This window comes from Xiphophorus maculatus, chromosome 21, assembly GCF_002775205.1.
Source record: "Xiphophorus maculatus strain JP 163 A chromosome 21, X_maculatus-5.0-male, whole genome shotgun sequence".
Taxonomy (NCBI): domain Eukaryota; kingdom Metazoa; phylum Chordata; class Actinopteri; order Cyprinodontiformes; family Poeciliidae; genus Xiphophorus; species Xiphophorus maculatus.
Window position 1 is genome coordinate 111723 of NC_036463.1, and position 22526 is coordinate 134248.

The 22526-nt window shown below is 39.5% G+C and overlaps 1 protein-coding gene across 1 annotated transcript; it reads right to left on the minus strand.

Annotated features, from left to right (window-relative positions):
• Positions 1-4583: 4583 nt before the first annotated feature.
• On the minus strand, positions 4584-22431 carry chchd7 (coiled-coil-helix-coiled-coil-helix domain containing 7). The gene is made up of 4 exons (XM_023326319.1): positions 22180-22431; positions 11519-11578; positions 11336-11434; positions 4584-4847 (listed from the first exon to the last, which is right to left on the minus strand). The coding sequence occupies exons 2-4, from the start codon at positions 11570-11572 to the stop codon at positions 4743-4745; spliced, it is 258 nt and encodes an 85-aa protein (XP_023182087.1). The 5' UTR covers positions 11573-11578; positions 22180-22431; the 3' UTR covers positions 4584-4742.
• Between the last annotated feature and the right edge of the window lie 95 nt (positions 22432-22526).

The window sequence follows — 22526 nt, forward strand, 5'->3', positions numbered from 1 at the left end:
GCTCAAAGGAAAGCTCTCCAAAGGGTTGTGAATACAGCCCAAAAAATCATTGGCTGCCCTCTCCCCTCACTGGAGGACCTGCACAGCGACCGCTGACTAAGAAAAGCACAACACATCACAAAGGACACTTCTCACCCCGGACATTCTCTGTTCACACTGCTACCTTCAGGCAGAAGATACAGAGCAACCAGAACCAGAACCAACCGTCTCAGAGACAGTTTTTACCCGATAGCAATAACAAAACTAAATGCAATCAAAAACAACCATTAATCATCATAAATGATGTCTGTGAGAATGTGGCTATTCTTAGAATTTGCCAAGCCACAAAGCTTCTGGGAAAATGTCCTATGGACAGATGAGATACAAATGTTACTTTCAGGTAAGGCACATCAGCTCTATGTTCTAACACGGAAAAATAAAGCATATCAAGAAGAGATCACAGTCCCTACTGTGAAACATGGAGATATTCTGTTATGCTTTGTTGCATCTGGCACACGATGTCTTGACTCTGTGCAGGGTATAATGAGATCTCAAGAGATTCTAGAGAGAAATGTGTTGCCCAGTGTCAGAGACCTTTGTCTCAGTCACAGGCCATGGGTCATGCCACAGGATAATGACTCAAAACGCACAACTAAAAACACCCAAGCATGGCTAAGAGGAAAACATTGGACTATTCTGAAGTGGCCTTCTATGAGCCTTGACCAAAATCCTATTGAGCATCTTTGGAAGGAGCTGAAACATGCCATCTGGAAAAGGAAACCTTCAAACCTGAGACAACTGAAGCAGTTTGCTCATGAGGAGTGGGCCAAAACAGCTGCTGAGAGGTGTAAAATGTTAATAAACAGTTATAGAAATCGTTTCATTGCCATGATTTCCTTAAAAGTTGTGTAAGAAAATATTAAGTTAAGGGTACCATCATTTGTGTCCAGGCCTGTTTCACGAGTTTATTTTTAAAAAATAATTCTGTTGAAGCATGTTTGAAAAGCAATGTCTGATTTTTCTTTTGTTCATTTTCATAGAATTTTTATTCATCATTACCTTTTTCAGATTCAAGTTATTTCTGTGACCATTGTGGGGTTTTCTTTCATTAACCGAGGGGTTTTGTGTACAAAATTCTGAAATTAATGTCTGAAATTTGGAATAGAAAGCTGGTTCTTATTTTCTTTAGGCATCTAATCATATTTTTTAAACATAAGTTTTCTTCTCAGGGTAGAGGGGAAGAAAACTGACGTCAGAGTGTTCCTTCTAAATTTCTTGTAACATTTTTGGTCTATAAAGTCACAACATTCATAGTCTATTTTAAAATGGACATTTCAGTTCCATTAGTCTGTTTACTTTTCACAATCAAGCATCAGGCATTTTCTGTTTTTTATATTTGCCATATGTTTGTCCTTAACTTGATCTGTTAGCACATTAGCTCCACTAACTTTTAGCCATAGTAGACATGTTTTTTTAGTAACAGCTGAATGTAATCATGTTTCTAATTAGTCAAATGACAGACTGTTAAATTGAACATTAAAACATATTTTAACGTGTTTTTTTTTTTTTTTTGCTATCTAGTAAATATCCCAATGTTCACTGAGCAAGCTGTCTGTCGCAAAGGAAAAAAAAGTCCGTTTTCAAAGTATTGAAATATTTTTTGTTTCACTCTACTGAACATGATTACATCAAGTTTTGCTCCATATTCAATAAATCAACATAAGACACATTTGAACAGTCAAATATATTCAGCAATGACTTTGGAAAGCAAAAATACCTATACTGTACATTTAAAATAATTTTTTTGTTGTAGTTGTACTTTTCAGCAGCAAAAATGCCTTGTAACATTTTAGGTCTACAAAGTCAGAATATTTATTTCCCGTTATTTATGGATGTTGAAGTTACAACAGGGCATACCGTTAACATTTTTACACGCTTGTAACCTGCGCACTCGAATTATGTGCACTTCTATTGAGTCCACACTTCATACAGTACTGTAGAGTGGCGTAGGGTGCAGCCTGAGTATTGGGTCAGGGCCTATTAGTCAAATGCATAAATGAGCCATTTGACTAATAAGTGATAACCAGAAAGTTCATTTTGAGTCAGCTGCAGACCATTTACCTGCTTCACTAGATGAAATGTAGCTAGCTTAGCTTCATCAATTCATACAAAGATTCCTCAAGGCAACCATCCATGCCATCTCGCACGGACGCTCAGAGCACCAGAGTATTATCACCAAGTATGTTCAATCAATAGAAAAACCGCAAAAATGTTGTAATGGTGAGACAATATAATTAGTGAGTTTTAAAGTCATAGCCTACCTTGGATTCGGTTGCAGAGCCTGAAATGACCTAACTTCTGTATAAAAACACTAGAGGCCAGTGTTTCACCAGGTATGACTGACCGGATAATGAATGGTACATTTTTAATAAAAAAAATTATTACAGCTTCTTCTCTTTTCACGAATGTCTTTTTTAAAACAGTTTTCTCATTTTCTGAAAAACTGAATTTTAGGGTTTCATTATCATTATCAGCCATAACCATCAAAATTACAAAACTTACCACTCCATGAGTTTCACTTTTTGAAATGACAGAACTGCCTGGACTAGAGACTCAACAGTGAAGAAAGGACAGAGTAGTAGACTGTACTTCTTCAGAAAGCAATGGTCATTCACAGTTTGCAGCAAGATGCAAACTGTGAATATAACTGAGGTCTGAATATAAGGAAAATATTCAGACCTCTTTAAATTTTTACTGTTTCATTGCAGCCATTTGCTAAGTTCAAAAAGTTAATATTTCTTATCACTGTACACTTACAGAAAAAAATTAGACATTGTTTTTACAAATTTATTAAAAAAGAAAAACTGAAATATCATATGGTCATATGTATTCAGACCCTTTGCTGTGACACAATTCACATGCTTTGCTACTTGACAGGGTTAGAATTAACACCAAAAGTTTCAATCTCCATCTCATCAGGCCAGAGAATCTTATTTATCATAGTCTGGGAGTCTTTCATGTGGTTTTTTGGTAAACTCTATGAGGGCTTTCATATGTCTTGCACTGAGAAGAGATTTCCGTCGGGCCACTCTGTCATAAAGCTCCGACTGGTGGAGGGCTGCAGTGATAGTTGACTTTGTGAAACTTTCTCCCATTTCCCTACTGCATCTCTGGAGCTCAGCCACAGTCATCTTTGGGTTCTTCTTTACCTCTCTCACCAAGGTTCTTCTCTCTCGATTGCTCAGTTAGGCTGGATGGCCAGGTCTAAGAAGAGCTCTGGTCGTCCCAAACGTCTTCCATTTAAGGATTATGGAGGCCACTGTGCTCTTAGGAACCTTGAATGATGCAGAAATGTTTTGGCCTAATCTGTAACCTTGCCACAATTCTGTCTCTGAGCTCCTTGGGCAGTTCCTTCCACCTTAAAATTCTCATTTGCTCTGGCCTGCACTGTGAGCTGTGAGGTCATATGTAGAAAGGTGTGTGCCATTCCTAATCAAGTCCAGTCAGTTTAATTAAACACAGCTGGGCTCCAATGAAGGCGTAGAACCATTTCAAAGAGGATCAGATTCAGGGGTCTCAAACTCCAGTCCTCGAGGGCCACAGTCCTGCAACTTTTAGATGTGCCTCTGCTGCACCACACCTGAATAGAATAATTAGGTCATTAGCAAGGCTCTGGAGAACTGATCTAGACAAGGAGGAGGTAATTAAGCCATTTCATTCCAATGTTTTGTACCTGTGGCACATCTAAAAACTGCAGGACTGCGGCCCTCGAGGACTGGAGTTTGAGACGTCCAACAGCATGTGTCTGAAACATGAGTGTCACAGCAAAAGGTCTGGATACTTAAGACCATGTGATGTTTCAGTTTTTCCTTTTTAATAAATTTGCAAAAATTTCTACATATTTCTTTTTTCTGTCAAGATGGGATGCACAGTGTACATTCATGAGAAATAATATGAACTTTATCGATTTTAGGAAATGGCTGCAATTCAGGCTCACTGTTGGTTTCATTGCAGCCATTCATCCATCCATCTTCTCCTGGCTCCAGATAAGAGGAAGATGGATGGATGAATAGCTGCAAAGAGTGAAGCATTTAAAGTGGCCTGAATATTTTCTGTACCCAATGTGTATCCACACAAGTTTAACTTAAATTAGCATGATGACTTGAGGGAGAGAAAAATAAACATGGTAAAACTTGAAGGGGACATATCATGCAAAATCCACATTTTTAATCCTCAATTTTTTTTGTGTACTTTGAGTGGTGAAAATTTTTTTATTTATTCTCTCCTTTTGCTGCATACATATCTTTGTATTCTTTTTAGGTTATATTTTTCACTGTTCATCTATTTTCTATTGTCTACAATGTTTTCTTGGCTATGACACATTGGCTGTGGAACTGCTAAACAACTCTTTGTGAGGCAGTTTGGTCATAAATAATTAGTTTCATATTGAGAACACATAAATGAGAGTTTAGATTTTTTTAACTCTATCAATTATTATTGCTACTCTCTCTTTGAGAAGAACATTTCTTATGACAGACCCAACACATGTAAGAATCTTTTTCACAAATGCTTTCATTGGCTGCTGAATCAAAAATAAACCAATAGACAGTTTCATATAACAAATTTAATGTCTTCTCTGAGCATAACAGACATTTATTCCATTTTCCTCTTCAAAGTGTAGCTGTTCCTCACAGTCACTGCAGTGCTCCAGCAACCTCTCAGTGCAGACCTGGAGTCCTTAGCATCTTTGTGACTATTGACAGTCAGTAGGGTTTTCCTCCAACGGCACTGAGCATCTCCAGTCTCTCCGCAGCTGTGGGCATTTCAGGTTTAATACCATCTCTTCTTCTCTGCACCATTATATTATGCTGCAACGAAAACAACACACATAAGAACTGTACTGATCACATGCAACCACTGCTTCATCTTATTAATTAAAATTGTTCTCAAACCAATTCTACACAAACTGAAAACAAGTGCATATTTTCACATCCTACCCTAAACTGGATTCTACTAGTACCTTCCTCCTAAAAGGAACATTTTCCCTTCTTGTTATGAAGTGATGGCTGCTCTTGGGTGCCAAGTGCTCACCATTGTAACATCTTTGCAATTTCAGGTGACAAATTAACACATGCACCTACTGCACAAATGCACACCCACGCAAACAATCCAAAAGTTAGCAGGTTGTACAAACGGGTTCATATTCATCATTGCAACCTTTCCCCACATAGTCATGTCTGGGCTAGATCTGGCATCAGGATGGCACTGTTGGCTAACTGCTGGCACAGCAACTGCTATTTCAACCGGAACTAGCCCTATAGTGGTCTGGCGTACATGGGCTGAATTTGTATACAGGTCTGATGCTAGCCATTCTGATACCACAAAGCACAGATCCACAGTCAAACATTCCCTGTACCAACATGTTTTTTTCCCCACAACAGCCACTCAGCAAGGAAGAAGTCATTACTTCAAGACAAACATAAAAAGTCAGATTGTTGTTTGCAGATGCACAAAGGGGTAAAGATCGTCATTTTTGGAGACATATCTTGTGGTCTGATGAGACTAAAGAGGAACTGTTTGACAATGATGACAATCGTTACATTTGGAGGAAAAACGACAATCCTGTTACTATCCTACCTGTGAATTATAGTAGTGAAGGAATCATGGTACGGTTTTGCTGAACTGGAGTATTTATTAAAATAGATAAAGTCCTGCCTGTTATTGCTACTGATCTGATTCAAATAGTAAACTTATCGCTCTCATCAGGCGTTTTTCCCCAGGCTTTGAAAACAGCAGTAATCAAACCACTGATAAAAAAGAACAATCTGGACAAATCACTACTGCAGAACTACAGGCCGATCTCCAACCTCCCATTCATCAGCAAAGTTATTGAAAAAGCTGTGTGTAAACAATTAAATAGTTTCCTAACAATAACCAACCGCTTTGACTCCTTTCAGTCTGGTTTCTGATCTCACCACAGCACGGAGACTGGCCTAGTCAAAGTGTTCAATGACATCCATATAAATACAGACTGTGGGAGAACCACAGTGCTGGTTCTGCTGGACCTCAGTGCAGCTTTTGACACTGTTGACCATGACATATTACTGAATCGACTGGAGAGTTGGGTCAGACTCTCTGGTCCAGTGCTTAACTGGTTTGAATCTTACATAAAGAACAGGGATTTCTTTGTTTCAATTGGAAACTTCTCATCAAAGAGGTCAGAGGTCACATGTGGGGTACCCCAAGGTTCAATCCTAGGACCCCTCTTATTCAATATTTATATGCTCCCACTAGCTCAGGTTATAACAGAAAATAATATTAGCTACCATAACTATGCAGATGATTCACTGCTCTACATTACGATGTCACCAGGTGACTCTGAACTCATCCAATCACTGAACAGATGCTTAGAACAGATAAATGTGTGGATGTGCCAAAACCTTCTCCAGCTGAACAGAAACAAAACTGAAGTTATCATCTTTGGACCTAAAGAGGAACGATCTAGAGTCAATGCACAGCTTCAGTTATTACAACTAAAAACCAGCGATCAGCCCGAAACCTGGGAGTAGTTATGGACTCTAACCGGAACCTCCAGAGCCACATAAAGACAGTTACAAAGTCGGCCTTCTATCACCTGAAGAACATCAGGTGATAGATGTTCTATTGTAGATTTTTGGACATATGCTTTAGCAGTGCTGTGGTCAGGATCAGAGGACGAATGTCTCAGCGAGATCTAGAGAAACTCCTCCATGTGTTTATCTTTAGTCGCATTGATTATTGCAACAGTGTCTTTACAGGTCTGTCTAAAAAACAAAACCATCCTCCAGCTGCAGCTGATCCAGAATGCTGCTGCTCGCGTTCTCACTAAAACCAGGAAGATAGAGCACATAACACCAGTTTTAAAGTCCCTCCACTGGCTCCCTGTAGCTCAGAGAATAGACTTTAAAATACTGTTGTTAGTTTATAAATCACTGAACGGCTTAGCACCACAATACATTCAAGATCTGCTGTTGTTGTATCAACCTTCCAGACTTCTCAGGTCTTCTGGTTCTGGTCTGCATCCCAAGAACCGAACATGGAGAAGCAGCATTCAGCTTCTATGCACCACAAATCTGGAACAAACTTCCAGAAAACTGTAAAACAGCTGAAACACTGACTTCCTTTAAATCTCGACTGAAAACCCAGCCGTTCAGAGTTGGTTTTGAAACGTAATCAATTAAGAATTTAATGATGGAACTTGACTTAATGTCATGTTTTGATCTATGTTGCATGGCTTTGTGTTTGTTATGATGTAAAGCACTTTGAAATGCCTTGTTGCTGAAATGTGCTATACAAATCAAATTTGATTGATTGATTGATTGACAACACCTGAATCTCCATCCTCCTGCCCTATGGATCACATGGGTAGGTTTTGCTTTCCTGTCTTTAGTACTTAGCATAATTTGTAAAAACAAAAAAAAAGCAAAAGTGGAATAGATCCTCTGTATAAGTGGGCCCTGCACATAGCAGGCATGCAACCTGTATTTGTGTGGTTTAGGTTTGTGCGACACGCGATGGAATTGATTGTGGGGAATTAAGTGAATGGCTAAAATGGTGTTTTTACAGTGGAAGCTGATAGGGGTTCTTGCCATTTTTTTTCTAAATAGTTTTTTTTACTCTTTTGGATAGCCAGGGAGTTCAGAATTTGTAGATTTTAAGTTCACTTCTAGAAAGTGGCATTTTACTTTAGAATTAAAAGGAGGTATAGAATAGAATAGAATAGAATAGAATTACTTTATTCATCCCAGCAGGGAAATTATTTCGCAGTTACAGCAGCATAGAGACAAGACACACAACAACCACCACTGAGTAGCAATTGTAGACAAGATAAAATAAAAATAAAATATAACATGCTGTCAATATGTTTTGTTTGCCGTTTTGGCCTGGGGGATCCTGAAGCTTAAAGCTTTTATTTTGTCTTAATTGTAAAATAAACTGTCTTTTGCTACTGATATCAACTGTTTAGTGATTGTAGCTTTTGCGTTACATCAGGGGTCTCAAACTCCAGTCCTCGAGGGCCGCAGTCCTGCAACTTTTAGATGTGCCTCTGCTGCACCACCTGAACAGAATAATTAGGTCATTAAGGCTCTGGAAAACTGATCTACACAAGCAGGAGGTCATTAAGCCATTTCATTCCAGTGTTTTGTACCTGTGGCACATCTAAAAACTGCAGGACTGCGGCCCTCAAGGACTGGAGTTTGAGACCCCTGCGGTTACACCCAGTGTCAGAATTTATTTATTCTTTGTCTTGGGGAGGGGTTGTAACATTTCCACAAGCACAATATGAAGGGAACTGGGATTGGGACTGAACAGATGTATGGCCTTAAGAAAACCAGTAATGAGTGAGGCTAACCATAAAAAATAGGCTTCAATTTGCCGGAGAGCTTAAAGAGTAGACTCTGGAGCAATGGAAGAAGGTCATGCAGTTTGAGTCCAGGTTTACCCAGAGTTCCAGAGTGATGGGCACATCAGGGTAAGAAGAGAAGCAGGTGAAGAGATGCACTCACCATGCCTATTGCCTACTGTAGCAGCCTGTAGGATAGAGTTTCTCAACGGGGGCAGAAACACTCCTGGGGGGCGTTCAGGGGTCGACAGGGGGCCTTGGCAGAAATATTTACAAAAGGGGGTTGCTGCGATTCTTTTGGGGGTGTTTTACTCAAAGGTAAATTTTACACCTTAAATACACAACATCAATAATTTAGACTTTGACCAACTGTGATGTATAACATTAAAACATGCATGGACATGCAATTGTATTGATGGTAGCGTTTCTTCTCTTCTGTTAGCTTCTTGGTGCAACTACTCGCTCCTGCCACTGTCAGTTCGGCGTTACACCGGCCACTGGCCTTGCTGTGATTGCTCTGATTCAGCTCTTTGGTGTTTGCTTTTCAAATATTTTATGTTCTATTGTAGATTTTTGGACATATGCTTTAGCAGTCCTGTGGTCATGTGAAAGCAGCAATGTATATTGAAAAGGGTTTTTAATGTCTGTCTTGATGTTGCATGCTTCCAGGGAAAGCCGACAATGGAATATCGCTATTTTAAACATGTAATGATTAAAATCACAACATCCCTCTGAAAAATTAACCAAAATAAATAAAGAAATCCTTCCATGATATAGAGAGCAAGTGGTCTTGTGTGCAACGATAGCACCAGCACTTTGAATTATTTTCATCAGCGTACTGGGATTTTTTCCATTGTTGTAAAAGGTTTATGTGGGTCTGCCTTTCCCCATTGATACATTCTCCAATAGTTCCGCAGAATAGGGGGTAAAAGAAAAACTTAACAAAACAAAAAAGCAGATGTGCACATTGGATATAAAAACAGAGAGTCCGATGCTGAATAGTGAAAGATCAAGAGCTTATGAGTGGCAGATCAGGTGAAACACATGACGATTAGGCGGCGCAGCCAAATGAATGGAGTGTTGAGTGAAGATTACTGATTACTGAACGGCAACAAAAACAGGAAACAAACTAATAACAAGAAACTAAAGGGGACACAACAATAAACCAAGCGAGGATAATACTAATCAAAGGAAACTGGAGAGGAGAAGTGCAGACGGTTCTCTGCACCTGCATCATGGCAGTTGCACTGTTGCTGAGCGGATGGCTCTGCAGAGGGTGGTTAATGCTGCACAGATGTCTGTGGGGAGCAGCCTTCTCTCCACCATGGAACTACATACTGAAATGCCGGAGGAGGGCACTCCACATCCTGAAGGACTCCACCCATGCAGCACAGTCTGTTCCAGCCCCCGGCCTCAGGCAGGAGACTGAGGAGCATCCAGGGAAGACCACCAGACTGAGAAACAATTTCTTCTCTGCAGTCGTCAGACTGCTGAACTCAAGCTGCACTTAATTCAGATATAGCTCACTCGCTCATTCATTCATTCAGTCATAAGGTACTCCATTATTTATTTATTAGACTTCTTGATCTGGGACCTGAGTCAGAATTTCATACCACAAGCAAGCAATTGCGGAATGGTATGGCTTCTTATCAGTGGTTTACATGCATGGTCTGAGTATGGAAACAGACGCTGAACAGATCACGATCACAGAGACAAACGACTGCTGGCTCTAAATCAAAGTTTTGCCAGACCCAAGGCCTGCCCCTACCCTAATTGACTAGTAAGGCTGTGTACTGTGGTTGGGAATTAAAGCTGCAGCTCTGTGCAGCTTTCACAGAGATGTACCCTGTGCAATATAATTGGATATATCGCATTTATAGCCATGCGATATAAATATATTGCATGGATCTGATATATTTATCAGATCCAAGCATCTGATAAATATATGGGCAAACCAGGCTTTACTGTTCTTTAAGGTACCATACACCAGAGATCTGGCATGGCGCCAAATTGCTATCGACCTGTATCCAAGACAGCTGGATATCCTGGCTTTATTAACTGTTATAGCCGTTATAATAATATTCAATATTTCCATTAAAGTAGCTCAAATCTTGATTTTTTAAATGGAAAATTAGGTAACACTTTATTTGACAGGGTATGCATAGGACTGACATGATTCTGTCATAAACATGACAGAACATCTATCATGGACATGAAGGAGTCTTTATGAATGTCTGAGTGTTGTCATGAAGTGTCATTCGGTAAATCATGACACTTTTACTGCAAAGTTGCTTTAAAAGTTTGCATTATTTTGTAAATAATGACACTTTAATGCAAAGTTGGCACTTTTAATGGACTTTCAATGAAACTTTCAAAGTAACTTTGCATTAAAAGTGTCATTTACTGAATGACTCTTCATGACAACAGTCATAGACATTCATAAAGACTCCTTCATGTTCTTGACAGGTGCTTTGTCATTATGACAGTGTCATGTCAATCGTATGAACACCTTGTCAAACTGTTCCCGAAGATGATAGATATTTGTTTTCCACAAGAAAATGACACAAAGTACCATTTTGTGTTATGTCAGTTTAGCCAGAAAGTCTGGCTTCTTTTAGCCAGGATATCTGGAAAATCCTGACGTAATCTGCTACCTGTTAATCTGTTGAGAAACAGCCCTGAACAGGAAAGGAGCTGGAATTTTCTACATACACCTGACACATGTAACCGGTCCGAGCATGTGATCTACACTCAATATCTGATCTGCCAAATCCACCATCATGTAGCCCATTTTTCTGTTTTAGCCCCAGAAGCAATTCTGTTCCAGGACCTGACTGACCATGTACCAACTCCACTCTGGCATACAGCACTACAGAAACCTGATGTGAATTCAGACTTCTAAATGGTTTGTTGTGTGTTGTTTATGCATATGTTCCTTTACTTTCGTTCTAATGTTGAAATAAATAAACTCACCCAATATTTTCTGCAGTTCTTATATCTCTGGAAGTAAGCTGAGCACTTGCTCCTATCATAGTTGTAGGTGTCCAAACACTTGTGAGAGGCATCACTTTCCTGAAAGAGTAGGATCAGTTCCAATCATAGAGCAGCACTCGCCATCGTCAACACTGTCCAGCATGGGGAGGATCAGTAACTTACTTCTAAACAGGGGTTTATGTCCTGGTTCGAAATTTTTTGGGACGTTTTATCCATTTAGATCTGTGAAGAGAAACACAAGAAAGGTTCTAGTTTTGAAATTATTTGTTCTTGGAAAACTTTCAGCAAGCAAGTAATCATCGTTTCAGTTTAACTAGGACAACTTCCTGGAGGGGCTGAGCTGCTACTGCCATTACCTCTCTACTTTTTCTGTGAATTAAAAAAAAAAATGTCCACTTTACAATCGGCCGGAATTCCTTACATAGAAAACATTTTAACCAATTTGAAAAAACTGACCTTGACTATATTGTTGATAACGAGCATCAACTGGAACAGATGTAGCTGACTTAGAGATATATCTGTACAATTGAATTGTTTAGATATTTCTGTACATAAACTGGTTTTGTTGTTTTGTAAAGTACCTTGAGATGATATTTGCTGTAAACTGACATCATTTAGTAAAATCAATAAGTCAATTGAAATTTAATTTGAATAACATGGTCTTAGTTGTGTTTTAAAGGGATTACATTGGAACCTGATTGTGATGAAAGAGAAATAGTGTAGATTGGTTTAAATTAGAGGTGTGCCGATCGATCGGTCACCAATCATAATTGGCCGATTTCCGTGAAAAAGTGTATGATCAGTGATCGCCAATCACGGTCTCTTGTTGCCGATTGTTACAACTGGGATCGTTAAATCTGATTATGCAAACGAGTGTGCAGGTGCATGCTTTTGTGTGGTGCCTGGAGGACGACGGGGGACGTCTGATTGGTGGCTTCCTTGATGTGACGAGTATAAAAGCTGCTGACGTGAACTTCCTGAGAGATACCTTCTCGGCTCATCTCAACCGGCCACACTGTGTGTTTTGTTTGTTAAACATCTTGGTTTGGAGTTTGTAGGAGTGAGCTGCCATTTATGTTACCTTAGTTCTTTCCTGTGTTTTTAGTTAGGGAGGTAAGTTTTGTCCTTTGTTTTATTTATTTTCAGTTAGATAAGTTAACTATTACTCAGATAGTTTCTTTTGTTTGTTGTTTTGGCACTAGCTCATTCTGAGGTTATATACTCCATTTTTGTCATATCTAAATCAAAGACATATAAACACTAGGGGCCATAGGGAGCTCAGGAGGAGAACTAGGGAGCTCAGGAGGAACACTAGGTGACTCAGAAGGGGCACTAAAGGACTCAGAGGGGGGACTAGGAAGCTCTGAGGGACTAGGAAGTTCAGAAGGAGCAGATATCCCACTAACTGGGGCCAAGAACTCACTAACTGGGGCCAGAGACCCTCTTACTGGGGCAGAATGCGCAGACACAACAGCAGCTGGAGGTGCAGGGACAGCAGCTGCAGGAGGTGCGGAGACAGGAGCGGCGGCGAGAGTGAAGGCAGGATTGGAGGCTGCAGCAAGCTCCGGACGAGGAGGGGCTGGTGCGGGCTTGGACACTGGGACTCTGGTGGTGCTGGAGAAGGCGCTGGTCCCGGAGACGCTGGAGCTGCCGGAGCTGCAGGGAGCGCTGGCTCCGGGGACGCGGGAGCTGCAGGTGTGGCACCTGTCTCTGAACTGCAGCGGTGTCGAGGTGAGAAAAATCTGCTGCGGATGTGACTGGAAGTGTGGAGGACGCGGGGGCTGGAGCTGATGGTGGTGCTGGTCCCAGAGTTGACGGAGCTGAGGTGGTGGAACGGAAGGACGGGATCTCTGGTTTTGGAGGCAGAGGGTCATCATTCATAACAGCCAGAGCTGTCAAGCATTCCCACTCTGCCTCCTACCATAACTCCACCAGCCCCAGGTGCAGAAGGCGTGGAACCCAGTATTCCAGAACAAGAACCAAACGAGTGGCGAAACCCAGCCATTTGCAGGCAGAGTAGGGTTTCACCACCGCCTCCACATAATCCTCGATGGTTTGTGTTAGGTCCTTTAAACCATCTGGGTCCATGATGTTATAATGGTAGTTCTGCCTCACCAAACGGTCTGGTCGGGTTCTTCTGTCATGAAGTGCGGTGTAGAGGTGGTGAGGCAGAACGCTGTAGACCCAGGATGCGATAAATAAATGATTTTAACGCAAAATGTCCAGAATAACACAGTCCAACATGGTTCAGAACAACGGGCAGCACGGCCGAGCGGAAGCCAGGCCTCGACGCCGGTAGCAATCGTTTACACGATGGACTGGGTACACAGACGACAGAAACTAGAAGCCAAATGAGACGAGGACCCGATGAGGAAGAAGGAACACAGGTGGGATTAAATACACAGGGAGTAATCAAGGAAACGAGACACACCAGGGAGCAATCAAAGGGTAAGACAGGACAACAGGGCGACTCAGACAGAAACTTGAAGTAAATACATAGAAAAACACAGAACATAACACAATCCTGACTTACTAAATCCAAACTTCCTGAGAGCATAGCTAGCTGAGTAATGCTGGCTCTGATTTGCTGAGCTGACTGAGCTGAATAATTCTGCGAAATGCCAGGAGGAGGCAGAGATGGATTTTTTTTTTTTAAGATTATCTATTTCATGTTAGAACATAGCAAAAGTTTTATTATATATGTAAAATATTTTTTATTGTTGTTTGTTTTAGTTGAATGCTGTTTGGTGTGAGAGTTCACTGCCAGGTGGAGATTGAGAGCCGCTTCATCTGTGAAATATTACTACCAGTAGAACGTAGCAGCAGTCCAACAGCAAGATCACAACCAGCGTCTTACACCACTAGCTCGTTGACTTGAATTATTTTGCAGGTTATTTCTTTAGCTTTCTGACCATCGTGCTCTTCTGGGTGAGTGTTGGTTAGTTGTGTGCTGCTTAACCTGCTGTCTGGCCGCTCCGGATATCTTTTTTTTTTTACCTGTATTGAGCCTCGATATAGCCAAACTCCGTCAAGTGTTTGTTTTTTAAATGCCATATCAGCTTTGTTATGTTGATGCATTTTGACTTCAACCCCGAGGTAATTTTCCGTCGCAACACACAAACTCCTCCATTCACTGTTGTGTTAAAGTTCCTCACCACATTGCTTAGCATTTATTGCTGCGCTCTTGAGCAGTGCGAAGGAAAGCGGAGATCAGATGCACATGCAGGCTGCAAAGTGAGATACAGGTGATCGGGTTTGATGATCAGCAACACAAGAGTGATCGGCGATCACCGATCAGACACTTTTTCACTGAAATCAACCAATTATGATCAGTGGCCAATCGATCGGCACACAGCTAAGGTTATCTCTGAATAGAGAACTTTAGGGTCTATAGCTGAAACAGGTCACACATATACATTTTGAAACGTAATCAATTAAGAATTTAATGATGGAATTTGACTTAATGTCATGTTTTGATTGTTGATTCTCTGTTGCATGACTTTGTGTTTTTGTGTTTGTTATGATGTAAAGCACTTTGAAATGCCTTGATACTGAAATGTGCTATACAGATAAAATTTGATTGACTGATATTTACAAGTAGATCCAAGCACACAGAAATAGCATGGGTTAGCTTGTTGTTTGCATTAGCATTGTTATCATAGGCCAATTACTTAAAATAGCACAACTCACTACTCACCCAGACAGAAACAATTGACAGCCATTTACTACTCCAGAGAGAGGTATATAGGACACCCATGTTCTTGCTTCATTTTGCTCCTGCAGATGGCTGTGTCCAAAAATATTTCCTAAAGATTAATAAATTGTTGGAGCAGATGACTGGTTCCCTCCTTGGTCATATGGACCCAACAGTTTTACAGGTCTCTTTCTGTCCTGATAACTAGTCACAGCCTTGCTCTCAGTAAAAACAACTATCTTCTTTGTGTTTTGCTTTCTAAATCCTCTTTTAACCCTGTTTATTGTCCAGTAGCAGAAACACTTACATTAAGAAACCACAGGTGTTGAACTGAAATCCTCCTTTAGTCCAGAAAATGTAAAATCCCTGAATTGCATTATTACAAAACTTCTATAACCGCCGGATTGAATAATTATGGAATTGTACGTATTTATTCATATTTTAAAGATATGTACTTTTAGGACTGCCATCTAGTAAAAACAAGCTGCATGAGCCAGCTAGTACTGTCTAAAACTCAGTCACCATATCTTCTAAAACAGCCATCAGGCAGATCAACAGTTTGACAAACAGTTTGCTTTGTGAAGCACCGCCTCGCTGGGAGGGAATCAAAAAGCTAACATGCCAATCAGGTGCAAGTTGGACAGGTTAAAGTAAGAGAAACCAGATACTCCATTCAGAGCACGATGAAGACCAGCAAGCAAAACATTCACAGAGTGGATATAGTAGAATATCAGAGTTCAGGAGATACAGGGTAGACAATTTGACTGAATCAAGACATTGCCCAGAAGTTCAGACTGGGAAGCTAACTGGCAAATTGCTAGCTAAGTATGTGGAGCAGGAAAATAGGTCATATTTACTTTAATTTATACAAACCAATTGCCTCAAAAAGATTCAATTACTGCAACATATAAAAGACAAGTGTAGTTACACCGTGTGATTTTGGCAAACAATATTCTTAAACTCATCCAAAATATTATTCTCCGTAAAACTTATTTTATTTTCTGCTTACAGCAGCAGCAGCAATATATTTGCTACATAGATTAAAGATACATGGTGTCATTATTTGACAGGGTTGTTCTGTTCAAAACCTTTTGGTTTGCTTGAGCAGAAATGGTGTAGTGTCTGGGTATGTTAAAATGTTCAACTTTTACCACCCTAAATCCTCACTACTTTCCTATAGTTCACTTTTTATTTTATTTTACTTGTTGCATGGACTCAACTTAAATAGATTAACTTATAAAGCATTTTTTTTTATATCCAAACGTTCCTGCCACTTGTTTAAGATGAGTACAAACAAGTTGATGATAATTAAGTGATGTTCACTTGAACTTTTTTTTAAGTCTAATGTTTTATTTTACAGTGAGGAAGGCCGGGGTCTAGCTTTAGCAGATGGCTGAAGGCGTCTGATCCGCTTCAAACTCAGTACCCGTTTGCTTTACGGCAAAATTTTGGTAAGGTTAAATTTAGTGGGCTAAAGAAAGTCAGACGGTTCGTTCTCCAATGTGAGAAAATCACTTGAGGTAGTCAAGTTTCTTGTTTGATCAGATCTTGTTAGTCAGTATGATTACTAATTAACGGTTGATTCTTTTGTATCTAGATGCAATGTAATCATTCAATTCATAATTGAAGTTTTATTATCAGGATGCAGCAGATTAAATATTTCATAGTATATTTCACTGATTCCTTTCATACAGTCTAAGTTCCCTGACAAGGAGAAATGACCTTTCAGAGAAATATAATTTTGATTGCTTTGAGTATAATGATATTTTACTTAATCTGACTGATATGATCTTCTTTAGTGCATACTGAAGCTTCGCATTGATCATTTATAAGCTTATCAATTACAAGAGGTGTTGTATTGTCTGTTAGAGAACATTAGTGAACAGACAGCATCATTAGGACCAAGGAACAAAAGCTGCAGATCATTTTTAAGGTAACAAAACAATTCACCATGTTGTGAGCAACTCTTGGAGCATGATTGTGTAGTGAGTATGTTTAATTTTTATTTTTAGGTAAAGTGTACCAATAACAAACTTAGTCAATGTTATTATAAGTGGGGCTAGTTGTCAGAAGATGTAAGTAAGTCTCGGTGAGAGGGAGTATTTAAGAAAAAACACAAATTCACTGATTGAATTTTTGGCTGATAGCCAGCATATATTTGAATTTGTGCAACAAACACCAAAAGAAAAAAAAAACTATATAAAACTGAATGGCCATTCAGTTTGATAAATATTTACACATTCAATAAATCAATAGAAATCCAAGGGCACACATTAAAACATCAAATCTAAATAAATAATATGAATTACATTAACTATTTTAATACAGACTGATGGTTCACATTGATCATTTAAAAGCTTTAGTAATGAAAAAATTTCAACTGTAGGGAAAGCTGAAAGATACATATAAGTATCCTCATCGAGGCCTGTTTAGTCCCTGTCAGATATTCTTCAGAAATAAATTTACAGATGAGGAACTTTTACTAACATGTTTCACACTAGCAAGTGTTACAGAAAAAAGAGTTTCAAATGTATTTAAACCAAGATTTACTATTTTGGAGAAAATATGAAGCAGTGGGAAGATCAGCGTTGATTCAACAGCGAGAAAAAAAAACTGAACAAAATCATTCACAATGACGCCAGGACAAATTCTGGAAAAGTCTGGACAAATTCTTTAACTGCGGAAAGATAAGAGTTAAATTTGAGCAGCCTCACTTAGGCCTATTTACTGTCTGTCAAATGTTCTTCAGAAGTACGTATACAAATGAACATTTACTGAAATGTTTCACACTAGCTAGTGTTACAGAAAAAAAAATCTATAAGAGTTTAAAATTTAAGTGATGAAGGAAATCACAAACTCATAGTCAGCACTGACTAATTGTGCTACCATAAAATAAAGCAGTAAAACAGTTAAAACTCTAGGTTTACTGTAGAGGTATGTGTTTACTATTGCGCCTGGACGCACACACCCCATACGCCTTTTGAATTATGCAAGTAGAAAACAAAAATACTATCGTTTGTTTTTTTTTATTTCAGGTGCTTTTTCAAACATGTAGAAGAAGGTGCTCTGGTCAGATGAGACCAAAGCTTAGTTTTTGAAAAAATAAAAGGGTGGCTGTTGTCACATGGAGAAATCACACAAACACACACACACGCATATACACACGCACGCATCCAGAGTAAGAGGGCAGGGGAGGGGGTCACTGCTGACCCTCAGTCCTTATGTCCTACACACACACAAACACACGCACACACAGATGGCATGGATAAATCTAAACATATCTAGGAAAGGTGACAATCTATGTATTAATCTTGATATTGATGATCACTTATTGTTTTTTGTGCTCTAATTGTACTGTACTTTAATTTGCTCACAAGTGGTCACATGTGCCACTGGCACACAGATGGAGTGCTGCAGATCCTGAGAGCTGATAGCTGATAATCAATAAGCATGGTGACCAAAGCCCAGACGGTTGAGGTCTGTGAGCTGATGTTTTAAGTTGTACTGAAAATTTGTTTTCCGAAATTATTCTCAATCATCTAACACTTATTGTATTTCTCTTAAAACTCATAATGTTTATTCATTCTTTAATTGTATTATTTTAAAACACAGAGTTCAGAAGGTGAAGGAATATCGGATATCGTAACAGACGGGGTTGGGGGGGCGGGGGGGGGGGGGTCGTTGCTGGATGGGGGGAGGGGCATCATGTGACCGGAAATTAAAATCAATTAATGATTAGGGTCATAAATCACTCATCAATCAAACTCCGATTAAAATTTGACAGAAGGGGTCCTATATACCTCTCTATTGATCCTAAATGATTGACCCAACCTGAAACTAAATAATTGTATGCTTCCAAGCTTTTGAAATCTTCCATCTGGCTCGTTATATAATATGTGTGCAGCACCAGAAAGTTAGTTATGTTATCGCCTTGACAATGAGTAAATCCTCAAGATTATATGACAAGTCTTTTTTACAGAGACTTTAAGGGTCATTTCCTAAATAAACACGTACTTTTTCGAGATACCTCATCTGCCAGCACATTTAGGGCATTAGGGTACTTGCTGTGATCCCTTTTGCTCTGTTTTGAACCGGAGAAATCCTGATCCACATCTGACTCATGTGTCTGCAACCCAGCAAGAGAAGCAGTAAGACTTGTTTCTGTCCTGGTGAGTAGTGAGTTGTGCTATTTTAAGTAATTAGCCTATGCTAACAATACTATAGAACAACAAGCTAACCCGTGTTATTTTTATGTGATTGGATCTATTTGTAAATAATTTATTCTGCAAATCCAAATTCTATAGAGCCTCCCTAGAGGATATGGGGATTTTTTTTTCTTTTGTGTTACATGTCTGTAGTCCAGCTTTTTTTATGTATTAATCTTCAGTCAATTTAATAGATGAACTCTCACCTTGCTCAGACATTTATAGCTTTATGTTCATGTTAGTGATGGGATTTGACACCTTTGTTTGTCACACACAGAAACTCATCTACCAGCTACGTGCCACCACGATGAGCTCCGCCACCCGTTTGTTGAGACTGGGATGATATGAAATTTATTTTCCGGTTTGTCGTAAAGCTACACTTACATTAATTATCTAATGCGCAGCCGCCCACAGTGTTCAGTCTATCCGCTCATCTGTATAAATACCTGCAGCGCTCTTCCCCGCTGTTCGCTCTGAACCAGCAGCTCCGGGAGGAGAAAGGCTGCCGTACCCCAGGCATCGCGCCAATCATTTTAAGGATGCCCCCAAAAAACGACAAAGACCCAGACATTATCATGAATCAATAAAATCCTCTCAGGCCAAATTTGAAAACTTTACGTTATGCTGCTAACAGTTAGCTTTCGTCAACAACCCAGTCGGAACACGATGCGCAAAAATAATAAAACATAATTTAACGAAACTTTGAGGCAGATGAATTTTCCTTGAGGAATTTTAATAATTGAGGTACTCGAATCACTCGAGGAATCGTTTCAGTCATACTCGCAATAATGTACTAATCAGTTCATGTGGCATAATTGAGTACTGTAAGCCTTTCTTATGGGGCCATTGTACTTTCTGCTATAATATAAAGCTTTTATGAGGTTTTTCCACGTATGTTAACATCTTGTTGTGAAATATCTGAAGTTTTATATCTTTTTCTTTAGGATGTGAATATATTTAAAATTTTAAACTGACATTTGTGACTGTATACAAAATAGACCATCAAATATTGCAGTAAGCATATTGCAAGGGAGCGCAAAATTGTTGCAAGGGAATGCAGAAGAAAAATTTTTCCTCATGTCCCCTACTGTATATTACCTTACATATGAATGCTTGTATTTCTAAGTAAATGTCCAATTAAATATCTGAACATATAATTTAAATGATGTGATCTTTACCTGTTAGACAGTGATCCCTCCAAACTCTGGCATTGTTAGTTTCGGCTCCTGTTTTTAGCTGTAGATTGTTGATCCACTTTTCTCCTCTTTTTCCCGTAAGATTTTTAACATTAACTCCCTTGTGGCCAACAACCTTTGGTATACAAAAATAACGTTTATCTTTCTCTCTATTAAAACAGTTGGAACAACCATCCAAGACACAAACTTTGGGCAACAGACGTAAACAGGCTGCATTTACTTCCTGACCCCCCATTTACATTGCGTGATGTCGGTCCCACATCATCTGCAAACCAGCAATATGTGGGCAAGGCCTGAGAAGTAGTCTTTTCACTTTCTTAAAAAGACAGAGGCACAATTTCACATTCAATTTAGAACTGTAACGATTCCTTAAATGATTCAAGTACCTCAATTATTAAATTCCTCTAGAAAAATGAATCTGCCTCAAAGCTTAGTTAAATAATGTTTTATTATTTAGCCCATTGTGTCCCCCCCGGGGGGTTATTTGTGTTGGGCTGCGCTCTCACTTCCACCTGAGTTGTAAGTAAGTGCTAATTGTTAGCTGCATAAAATCCAATTTTCAAGTTTGTTCTGGGATCATTTTTTTGATTGATAATAATGTCTGGACTTTTATTGTTTTCGGGGGACCAATAAGCGTCCTTAAATTGGGTGGTGCGATGCTTGGAGTAGGACAGCCTTTCTTTAACCGGAGCTGCTGCCTGATGGCGGTGAAGAATGTGGAAGGTGTATTTATGTGAAGCTTTACTGATGAACCAGAAAATCTTTTTTTGATCATCCCGGCCTCATCAAATTTGTGGCGGTGTGCATCGTGGCAGAACATAGCTGGTAGATGTGCCTCTGTGTGTGACGAACGAAGGTGTCGAATCCCATCGCTAACATGGACAGAGAAGCTATAATGGCTGGGAAAGGAGAGAGTTCATCTATTAAACTGACTGAAGATGAATACATAAACTAAAACTGGAGTATAGAGATTTTTTTATAAGCGTATTTGTGAGCCTGGCTCTTTATTATTAAGTTGAATAATTTCAGATTTTTGTATAACTTTTCTGCATGTTAACTTGGAAAGTGAGATATTATTGTTGCAGGTTAATTTTCTAAACTACAGAAAAGTTATTGTTAGAGATGCTCAAATATGAAAAAATTGGACCGATGTTGATATCTGATAGTAATACTGCTGTTATGTTAGATTTACCAATATTTATGTTTTATCTGATTACTCAATTAATCGTAAGAGTAATTGATAGAATACTCAATTACTAAAATATTTGTTTACAGCAGCCCTAGTTAAATTGTAAAGTCAAATTTCTTTTAGGTCATATATATGTGGCATTTTTATAACTGAAGGTATCAGTTACTTGATTGTGCCATTTTACGGCATGATCTTGGAAATTGAATAGTACTTCCTCTTTAAAAACGTGCGCATGCTTAAAGAGGCAAAAAAGTAAATGAATTCAGAGGAAGATGTGTTTATGACCTGATAAATATGCACCATTTAACGGACAGTAGCTGTGAATGTTTGGACCTGAGGGAAGGAGTGAAGCAGTTTGAGTGACAACACCGTCACAATATCAGATGTCACTAGAGAGTAATGAATGAAGAACTGATTAATGAACCTTTCAATAAAAGCAATGGGTTTGAAAGTGTCATTGGTTCACGAGGCTTCATCAACACCGGCTGGTTAAAGCTCCGCTGCCTGTTCAGGTGCTGTCATGGAGAAAGTCCACCTACCTTTACCAAGGACACCTACAATACGACGCTGGGAAGACTATAGGAACCGCTGTGGACCCACACGGCTGAAGATCATGGCTCAGTTATGAAACAAACCGGAGTGACGCTGGTATCACACTGCTGTAGCCCTACTATCTGCTAAATCCTCTCCAAATTAAATCATATGACGTCCTGCTCCAGAAAGCTACAAACAACTAGCAAACTCGTGCTTCCAAATGCACTGACGCCTGCTACAGCGTATCAGGAAACTCCGCCAAAGTCGTCGTCACCTGAACGTAACATAAAGCCAATGAAAATGCCGGAAAGCGCTAACCCTGTCGCATGACAGCCCGGCGGTCCAATGGGAT

Coding starts and splice junctions, on each gene's coding strand:
- chchd7 (XM_023326319.1), bottom strand. CDS start 11,572: ATGGATAAAACGTCCCAAAAAATTTCGAACCAGGACATAAACCCCTGT. Junction 11,435..11,518: donor ACATAAACCCCTGTTTAGAA/GTAAGTTACTGA, acceptor CTACTCTTTCAG/GAAAGTGATGCCTCTCACAA. Junction 4,848..11,335: donor AGAACTGCAGAAAATATTGG/GTGAGTTTATTT, acceptor TTTTCGTTGCAG/CATAATATAATGGTGCAGAG.